This window comes from Ptychodera flava, chromosome 3 (assembly GCF_041260155.1).
Source record: "Ptychodera flava strain L36383 chromosome 3, AS_Pfla_20210202, whole genome shotgun sequence".
Lineage (NCBI taxonomy): Eukaryota > Metazoa > Hemichordata > Enteropneusta > Ptychoderidae > Ptychodera > Ptychodera flava.
The window spans coordinates 29,322,740-29,333,595 of NC_091930.1; the positions used below are offsets into that span (position 1 = coordinate 29,322,740).

Genomic DNA, 10,856 nt, shown 5'->3' on the forward strand with positions numbered 1-10,856 from the left:
TTGTGATTTTTCTTTTCCAAGCATAGAATATGAGATGTGTCTTGAATTTATCAGTATTGTTTAACTTATTTGTTATCATAGTTCTAATAAAGAGACACATTTTGAAAAAAAAATCACTGGCTCATGTGAAAAGCCTGTCAAATAACAGAGAATCGCATATTATTCGGAAACATTACGTGCCCTACAAGTAAATAACATGTGATTTTACAACGAAAATTTCAATTTCTGTCCGGACAGAAATACAAACTCTGTTGACACGCGGATTTCAACGTAGGCATTCTTCTGCACCTGCGCGAGCCATTAACAGCAATTTCAAAATAAATATTCATTACTTATGCCCGGTACTTACTTAGTAGTCCATTGTCCGAGCACGTTGCGTAGCCAGTTTTCATGAGTGTCTGGCAATCCACGACACAATGTTGTTTTGATCCCGCAATAAACATGAACTTGTACATCTCGCGTGATCGCGGCGTCACCATATCTGCGTTCTCCCCAGTACGCTGAGCATGCCAGACGTCAACAAACGAGCTCGGAAGGGCAACATGTTTGAACAAAAATTAGCAGTTTTATGTGGCTATAACATCACTAATCATGTTTGTTTCTTCGTAAAACAACATTTTGCAACAAATATGAGCCTCCAACATGGAATTTTTCGAGGTAAAAACTGGTCAAAAGTTACAAATAATGGCCCTTTAAATAAAGTTTCGGACAAAATTTTAGAATTTGTCCATGTTTAAATTTGACTGCGAAACTTTGATAGTTTTTTTAACGTTGTTTAGGCTGCCTGAGCATTAGTTTGAAGCAGGACCTTTGCTTTAGTGTTGCCTGCGAATAGCGCCTCCAAGTGATATTGGTTAGCTCAAGTGATCTCGATAAATCCCGTGCTGCACTTAGTTCAGTCGGAATGCTCGGACAAAAGCAAGGAGTTCATCTGACCTTAAAGTTGTTGTATTTTTGTCTTTTGTCCAACAAAGAATACGCCAAAATAATTTTATTGAAATGGTCAAAGAAGTATTCATTTTACTGTTATGCTTTGTGGGTAAGTACACACTAAGCACCGTACGTTTATGTTCGTAAATCTTGCAATTGTCCTACGATAATATAGGACAGCAACAGCCACGATTATTTTCCACTTTAAATTACGTGATTGATAATTTGTCTAGCCAACCGAAGGACAAGTGTACCAAATCATAAATTATAATGGTGCCAGTATTTTCACTTTGTCGTTAGTATTCGATAATAATATGCCTCGTACATATTTCGAATGAACAGCGCTCCTTTCTTGTCAGTGAGGCGATGACGACACAGTCGGCCGCGCAACGATTACCTGCACAAAGCCGATTCTGAAGTTCACATTTTAATCTCCTAAAAGCCACATTTAACTCTCGCGGGATTAAAATTTACGTATATTGTGGATATGTGTAAGGTTGGGTAAGATTTACGATATTTCATATGGTTCAATTTAACAAGGTGTGAGACAAAAATGACGATTTTATTGCCGAGTCGATATTTGTCGGACAGCACAACAGTGCAATGAAATTAGAACTTATGTTTAAACAACAAAATGTATTCTTCTCATAATCAACATATATCCAAATAGTTTAACAGTGAAATTTCACTTTGGGTGGGTCTCGGTCTAGTTTCTTGCTCCTATCGCCCAATCTTAAATTTCTTCAGACAAGTGTGTTTATTTTTTAACTCACAATGTATTGTCGTTAACTATGCATCACAACATTTGTATTATATTTTTAATATTCATAACTTGCCGTAAAATTAACATGTTGTTTGTTAAAATCAAATTTAAAATCAACATAATTGCCTTGTTAGTACATAGTGTGGAACGAAAATCTGACACAGCAAACAAGAGAATTTTTTTACTGTTCAAAGTAGATAACCCGCCCTCGTGATATTGGATAAGCAGTCAACTGCCATAAAGAAAAAAATTGAATTCGGGGTATGATGTAATATTAAGCATTTCATTATACACTAGGTTCCACTAAATTAACGTTGTATAGCTTGATATGTACCTTTTTGGGATTGGCACCATCATTGAGTTTTGTCTATGCGATAGAAATATTCTGTTTTTCTTAATTAAAAGGGTAGAAAATTAAACTTTTTCTAATGTATCAATGTTGTTTTTCAGATTTTACGCATGCTCTCTTTAAAGTCCACCGGTCGACACATTGGTTATATTAGGTGACAGTGCTCAACTAAATTGTTCTTACAAGACTTTCATCGAAAATGCCGCCTGGTTTAGAGTTAATGGGACTAGGAGGAGCGCGATAACACATAAAAGGGCACCTGTAGACAGAGATTCTCATTATGAGATCGTAGGAGATGAAGATGAACTTGAGTACAACCTTCACATTTGGAATGTGACCAACGAGGATGAAAGAGCTTATCAATGTAGTAACTTACTGGTCCCTACCGATTTCACCGAGGCTCATCTTTATGTTGTGAGTGAGTAACCCTTCTATTTTATGATACGATACCTGACATCATTGCTAGATCTATCTAACAGCAGTATTTGGGTAGTTTTGACAAATTGCACTAAATTGATCACCTGCATACATGTATCATTGCTAGCACCGCGTGTACTCGTAGCAATTCGGTAGAGGCATAACAATTTTGCAGTGGCTTAAGATGACACTTAATTTATGGTCATAGTCTGCCGTTTCCTTTACCTGCTTATCATGTATTAACCTTGCATAATACTTATTATCTAACCCATGAGTTGTCAAATTTGCAAAATCGTGCCTCCAATGTCAAAAGCATGTGATCCATTGCAGACATGTCATTCAAACGACATGCTCAGAAATGACCAATAGACAATTAGGCCTACACTAGTGTTTCACGACTACTTGCAGTTTTTCACTTTGACAAAATGTCATTTAGTTTTCGGCTTTACACCATCTAGTATTTTGGGTTTCAAAATTAGATTAAACAGACACGCCTTCAGGACCTGTGAAATGTTATCTTTTGGTAAATCAAAGACGTGAAAAGTAGACACTTTGAAAAATATGACATTAATCTGACACTTGTGAGATATTATATAATAAATAGACAAGTTTTATTTGCAACAATCGGAAATAACTTGTTGGTTTCCTTTCATCTCACAGATCAGAATCCATTTTGTACAGTTCATCCCAATCGTATTCATATTGAGGGTGATGAAGTTATGTTAAAATGTACAGTCGACTTTAATCCTAGTGCTCCAGGTGAGCTTGTATGGTTCCAGGACGGCCAAGAAATGCATCGTGAAAATAGTGCAAGAAATGTTTGGACAAAAACCCTGACAAAAGCAGATAACAATGGTGTATTCGTTTGCCAATTGCAACACAAGACATTGCAGCGATGGAAATGGTCCATGTTATCGTGTGAAGAAGAGGTTGTCCTCAATGTTCAATGCAAGTCACATTCACTGTTTCGCTTCCACAGTACAATTGCTATGTGTATTTTCCATATTCTTTTTCATGTCGATTATAACTTTAGCTTCTCCTCTACTGACGGTAATTTGAATATCATGGGGACAGTCTTGCATGGCATTTTATAAGCAAAATCGCAGTGCGACTAAACATTATTGCATAAAGTCGTGTGTATATGGAATTTCCGATAAGCTCTGATCTCTTTTATATATTCATAGATAGCCCACACGTTTCTGTTAGTGGGAGTCAAACTGAAATTTTGGAAGGAGATACATACAATGCTCGATGTAAAGTCATTGATGCCAACCCTGACGAAATATTGCTAACCTATTGGATTGGACCACACGGGAAAATTGCTGACAATGCAACGTTAATGCTTTGGAACGTGACGCGGGACCAGCGCGGTGACTACACCTGTGTGATGGTCAATGAATTTTACAACGGTGAACAAGGAAACGGTACAGCGTCTGTCATGGTGGATGTACAATGTAAGGTTAACTTCATATTGATTACAATTTTGTAATATTTTTCTAAATACCAGAATTAAATCCGAATGGAATCATATGGAACTAATGTACATTAGAACATTTCACCAAAGTTTTTTTTTATTATTATTATTTTAATCTCTCAAAAATAATTGGGACCAATCAACAGGATGTTCCTTTGAGATTTCAAAGACAAGGTGATTTGTATAAAAAATATTACAAAATAAATGATATTCTTTACCACATGAACTGCCTCGAATCGCCTCCCCTGAGACGTAGATTAGGATGGATAAGAAGTCCAAATTACACTGTTCTACGTCATCAACCGGGACGTTTTTCCTGCACTTCGCTGTGACGCTTTCTTGCACAGACTGATCTGTCGGGGTACTCCCATGACTGTTTTAAGGATACCGTAATGCGATATTTAGGCTTGGAAAAATGGAAGGAGGTCCAACGAAATTTCTGGTCGCTAAAACCTTCGTAGCTATTCCAAAGAATAGAATGGGGTGCCGCCTCTGCCAGCGCACAGTCTAGTTAAGGACGGTCGATGTGGACGTTTAATTGTACCTGGCGATAACCTAAAAGCTACACCTAATCGTAAGTTCAGCTGAATAAATGAGTACAGTATGATCTTCGGAAGGCGACGTAGAAGGCAAAAGCATTGAATCATCAAATCAACAGAGATAAGTTCCGTCATCACATAGAAATTCCGTAATTTCTCGATCGGAATCGAACCTGTAGCGTAGCGCCGTAGCGAAGACATCAGCTGTCAGCTATAGCTCAGTAGCTATGGCCTGAAATCTGCAGTACAGTGCAGCGTTATTGATGTGTTATCGAAAGTTGACTCTGACAACAGAATAGAGTTCATGTAACAAAATTCGATGGTATCTACGGGCGAGATATGTGTCACTGCAAACATCAAAGTTCATAAGACATAAACAATGACGACTGGGATCGGGATTGACGAATTGACACCGACGGATATCGGTGGTGACGGTTTCTGTGGCCAGGTACCTAGTCTTGGTCACAGAGGGTGCCATCGAACTGAAAAAGATCGTAAGCTCGTGATATTTTGAAAGCCAAGACACCTCCTAGAATAAGAACTACTGTTTGGATCTTGTTGTTGCCTTCTTTGCAAAAGTATATTTGAAAATATTCGTAATAACTCTGGTTATAGTACTATGGCTGTCGGGCGCCAGCATGGTGAAAACCCCTTGTCCAGCCAATGGTACACTTCCTTTGGCGTCGGCACAGCGCGAGGCAATGATTGACAAGTTATCTGGACCGAATCCGTATATCTGATTAGTTAAGATAGCATTGAGTGTATAAAACTTTTAATTTGATTGGATTTATGAATGACAGTATCCAGTGAACGTTTGCATATCTCCAAGGAGATGGGCCGTTTTACTCATTAAATGAAAGTAATCCAGAGAAATGAAACGCAGATCGTAACAATATGTTTGCAATCCTTAACTATAGTTTTGACCATCTATATCAAAAGAAAAATAAGAAGACTGTTCATATTATAAAAATATAATCCAATGGAATTTTTCTCTATTCGACGTCATCGTATATTCGTGTGTTTTTCGGAGCAGGACAACTTCTCATCTTCTGTTCAGAAGTTGAACAGCTACGCGAAAAACACTCGTATATGATGAGATCAAACAGAGGAAAACTTCATGGGACTTTCTTTCTCCAACCACAATCGAATTCTTATCGATTATTCTGTGTTATGTTCTCATAATCTTTCGAAGATCTGTCAAAAATTGCCCTGACAGTGTCTCCCCTTATCAACGCTACTGTAAACGACGAGATAACCATTAACTGCACAGTTCTTGATAGTAACCCGAAACCCTATGAGTTAAGGTTTTCACTAGACGGAAACATCATTGCTGAGGATTTTGGACCAAGTCTACAATATCTGATTCCTAGTGCTAAGGCAAACGATAGCGGTACATATAAATGCCAAGCCTTTACGCTATTCTACAATGGTGTTGAAGAATATTCCTTGTCTGAATACACGATCGTTATACGTTGTGAGTACATAAACTATACTGATTTTGAATGCAGCAATATAATTATGCAGTCAACTCTAAATAGATATTATAAAGCCATCCTCATTATTTGCCTTTTAAAGTCGTAATACCAAAACGACTGTGTCTCTGTGTCAGCTTAAGTATGATAATACATGTGCGAGTGTTTGTTGATTTTTATTTTTTGTTAGTAACAGATACGAACTGAAATTATTCTGACGACATTTTTTGCATATATTTAAATAAAATAACCTCAAAATAATATAATAACAAACCCAGTGATTGTAGCATTTCCTTTAAAAGACGAATCTTTTTTTAGATTCTCCAACGATTACTATAGCTAATACCAGAGTGACAGCAGATATAGGTGACACCGTTGAACTTGAGTGTTCAGTGAATAGCCTTCCACCATCAGTGGTATCATGGTATGACCCTGGCAATGATGTCATTTCAAACAAAGAAGATCGAAATGAAGACGACACTGTCACGAGTAGAGTAGCCATCATCGTCGAAGATGAGTCTTACTACGGGATATACACATGTCAAGCAGACAATGGCATACCGCCGATAGCAAGACAAACTATTGAGTTAGCAAAATCAGGTATTTTAAACATTTTAATTTGCTTTCTAAAAGATATCTTCCGTAATTTATGAGCGACACAGCTGTTGCGAATCTTGTTAACCTATTATTGACAGATGATACACATCTTTAACATGGTATTGGGTTATAGTAGAATGCTCCTCGGGGTAACATACTCCGTGACCTTCGAGTTTAAACCTTTGCTCTCCTATTTTTGAAAATAGACATTTACTTTTCTCCAACGAGGTCAGAAATGAATGGTCGCCATTTGTTTCTCCAGTACCAGAATTTGCACGGTGACCTCCGAATTTCGTCGTTAATTTTGAAAGCGAATGGTTGAAAAATTTCTCAAGGAAAATTTGTGAAAAACGTTTCACCTTAGAGGCGTACACTACCCTCAAAATCACATTCTACAACAGCACGTATTACTAGCAACATCCAATAACAATGTAAATCAAAGTTTATAAAATGTGCTAATTTAAATGCATGTATGTCAAAGCTCATTACATTAACTCGATGAAATAAAACATTATTTCTTGCTGGTTTTTTTTATAGTTTCATCATCTACAATCGCGATTGCTGTTGGTGTAGCTGGAGGTGGACTTTTTGTCATACTGCTTTTTGTGCTGATCTTTTGTTGTTACAGACTAAGAAGCAACAAGATAAGTAAGGGTGAGCTATATCAAGTGAAATTTAGTTGTTTAAGGATCAAAAACTAAAATCCAGTGTACTTTGATGTATGTTTTCTAATACATGCAAAACAGGTGTATGAATCGTGTACATTGCTTTATTTCCGAAATAAAATGAATATTTGAATTCTACGAAAAAAAAATCGTGGTTTTCTGCAAACCTGAGAGATTTATAAGTATCTCGCTTTTAGCTTTGAATACATAATGAATATGACAGAGAGCGAAAAAGGAAATTCATTATGCACTCTATCATCCTGCCAGTCTCTATTGTAATGATAACATTTGATGATGACAGCTTTTTAATATTCTTAAGATATGTAAAATAAGTTCCCTAGGGCACATTTAAATAACAAACGTAACAAATGAAACCACATAGTTGAACGTTTGTAGCTGTTGTGCTTGATATTGCCTGCGTTAAATTACTGATTTTAATGATTGCTTTTTCTTTATTCCTGCAGATAATATTAACGGCAGGTGAGTCTACACGTACATCTGAAAAGGCATTTACAATAAAATAGTAAGTACTGATTTTGTGTAATTCGAATGAGAAGGCAATTTACATTTTCATGCTAGTTGTCTGTGTGCTTTATCAACAGTAATCACAGTAGCAAGAATAGAGAGGACTCGGACCCAAGATCCGAACCTGAAGGGTTGTCACGTAATGTTGACATAAACCAATATGCAGGTACATTTTCTGTTACGGTTTACTGCGTTCTCTTTGTGATGACGACAATTCAGACATTTGTTCAGTTGCCAGAGTTTTTCATCAGTTATATATAAAATTTCAATAAATAGATTCCGCTGATCTGCTGGTTCCGATGTCAGCCATGACCAAGACTGGTGTAGACAACGTGACTAATATCCGAGAGAATGAATCAAAACCCCAGGATCTTTCAGCGTTGTACGCAGTGTCTAGTAAACAGAAGAGAGCCAAAGACGTAAACAAACCAATTTATGATACAGGTGACGCCAAGGTACTATATGCAATACCGGACACAACACGTAAAGTGCAACAGGTTAGTACAAATAGGGGCGTAGACCGGTAAAAAATTTTTAATCTATAGTGGATCATCTGCATGTTACGCACTCATCTGTGTCAATTAATAATAACAAAAATCATTGACATCTCTCAAGAATACAAACGTATAACTCATGTTACCCTTGCAGAGAAGATTAAGTCAAACTTGCAAGGCACTTACCCTGTTCCCATCCATTAAATTTCGAAAGTCTAATGATAAGGTTGCCAATTCTTAGAAAACAAGGACATTTCTATGAAATGAATAATTATCATATCTATTTAGGGTCATCTAACCTATGCGGAGTTGGATTTGAGTAGCAGCGAGAGTGGCTGGCAAGCTGTTTTCTCCCCGACAGAGAAGACCGTGTATGCATACATACGACCTGTGAAAGTTTAACAACGAGATTCCATGATTTAGCAGAACATTACAAGCCTTCTATCTTATACGGCGAGTCGTTTTAAGTCCCCTGTGACATACGTGAATATTATTCATTAATTCTATCAATGAAGTTGAAAAAATTCACCCTTTGGAGAGAGCATCGTTAATTGATGGTTCTCTGATATTTTGGTCAACTCTGCAAACAAATCTTCATTCAGTTTTGTTTAATCGCGCCTGCTATTCCATTAAACTAATAAAATGTATCCCATCTTTTTTTTCAAAAAATGTCAATTAGTTTTTGAGAAATGGTAGTACCTCAGTCTATATATCATTGTTACCTAAGATACAGGGCAGGAATATCAGTCCGCTAATATGTACAGGATTAGTGCAGGAAATATTTATACTTGGGTCCACTATGACAGTGGTTGATTTCGCTGGATAGGACTTTCTAATGCTATCTTTGTATGGTAAATCAGGATTTGGTGAAAAACAATATACGGATTGCAAACTCAATGTTCTCAATAGAAACGATATTGCCAAGTTACGTACATAGAAAGCTTTTCCTATGACCAAGCATGGAAGGGGCGTAAATTGCAATGAGTTACATGGTAGGATATCGATAAGTACAGATATAATTTATCTTATCGCAAGCAATCTTTATTTTTAAAGCCAATTTCAAGGGCCAGTAATCCAACCTTTCATGATCTTATCCTCATTTGTATTTTTTATGTCAATTGCAAATTCTTATTCTACTCTCGAAAGAATGTTGAAACACCCATTATTTAGTTATCAACAACAGGTTTATACCTCGTGTATACTGCACTGGTACTTTTTACATTTTAAGTCAAGTCCAGACCAGAATTCACTTATCAACAATGACAATTTAATTTACACTTGTGAAGGTTGAGTTGACAAGCTGAAGCTCTGTATATCAATATGCTTATGGGAGTAGAATAAAAAATAATCGTTGACTTTCTAAACAAAAATAGTGAAAAAAAATCATCGAATTTAGCATTACTGACCCTTTAAATAGCAACGTTTGTATTCAGGAGAGTTCATTATAGTAGTGACATATAATTACTTATCATCCCTGCAGGACGATAATATTACTTTAGATTCCCTTCAACAATATGTTTTCTCTTTACATATTGTATGTACAACAATAATTTCTTATTAATATTTCAAAATAATTTAAGACAGTTACTGTCCACTTTGTATAACTAAAACTCCGTGCCACTTTATTATCATGTCTTTGATTTAACTGATAGGAAACGAGAAAATTCAAACTCAAACACTCATCCACAGTTAACCGAATGAAGATTCGAAATGTTTTACTTCATAACTAAGGATTTCTTACAAGAAAAATGCAAGCCGTAAAACAAAATCGTACAGTGTAATTATAACAGGTCCTAAACTTGTTTTCGGGGCTAATCTCTCAGTGCTAATTTACCGATAATATAATATAATTCAGTTTAAATGGAAGCATTTTATACAAGCTTTATCTTTTAAAAAATTAATTTTATGCTAATGAATATAATCAAAGATGTGAATTATATTAACTAGTTCTCATATTACACAAGCTGGCAATGGAATGTGTATCATATAATTTTACCCTCCTGTATTTAAGTAAATTCTGTGACTTGTATTCCCTGTATATCCTTTTATAAATTCAAAATTCATTTTTATTAACCGTTATATTTGTCAGCATTTCTCCAATGACTTTTCGTGATAGTTTTTGACCACTAATAGTATCTGATACTTCGTTTTTTTTGTCCATTCACTATAGTCGACTACCTTCGAGTTAGAATCACACTCCTACTTACTATAATAGGTTTAAGACCGTGAGTGTGAAGAAGCATTTTAAACAGCTTCCTTCACTTAACAGGAAGTTGGTTGTCATGGCAATTAAGTAAATGGCATTGTGTATAAAGAAAACAGGAGAAAACGGATTTTTTTTTGTATTGTTTGTTTTAATTTTACTAATAAATGTAGACTTGTTCTGCTTAGTGTTCTGAAATTCGTTCTTTGCCTGATATTTGTTATACTAATGTTAATACTTGTCTACGTTAGCTGCATATATAAGTACTCTAATTGATCAAAAAACGCATGTATTGAAAGTAACTCGCAGTCGTTGTGCATCGACAAGTATTTTTGCTAAAAACAGCCTTAGTAGAGTACTTAGTTTGTTTTACGTAGAGAATATTCTATAATCTTCAAGTAAAGTGTTAAGCTCAAAATATAAAAATT

General features: G+C 35.9%; 1 protein-coding gene across 1 annotated transcript; it reads left to right on the top strand.

Moving 5' to 3' along the window:
* Positions 1 to 902: 902 nt before the first annotated feature.
* On the top strand, positions 903 to 10,190 carry LOC139129813 (cell adhesion molecule CEACAM6-like). The gene is made up of 11 exons (XM_070695493.1): positions 903 to 1,039; positions 2,144 to 2,460; positions 3,120 to 3,407; positions 3,644 to 3,913; positions 5,665 to 5,946; positions 6,263 to 6,544; positions 7,079 to 7,195; positions 7,809 to 7,897; positions 8,008 to 8,228; positions 8,514 to 10,002; positions 10,049 to 10,190. The coding sequence occupies exons 3-8, from the start codon at positions 3,179 to 3,181 to the stop codon at positions 7,883 to 7,885; spliced, it is 1,257 nt and encodes a 418-aa protein (XP_070551594.1). The 5' UTR covers positions 903 to 1,039; positions 2,144 to 2,460; positions 3,120 to 3,178; the 3' UTR covers positions 7,886 to 7,897; positions 8,008 to 8,228; positions 8,514 to 10,002; positions 10,049 to 10,190.
* The last annotated feature ends 666 nt before the right edge of the window (positions 10,191 to 10,856 follow it).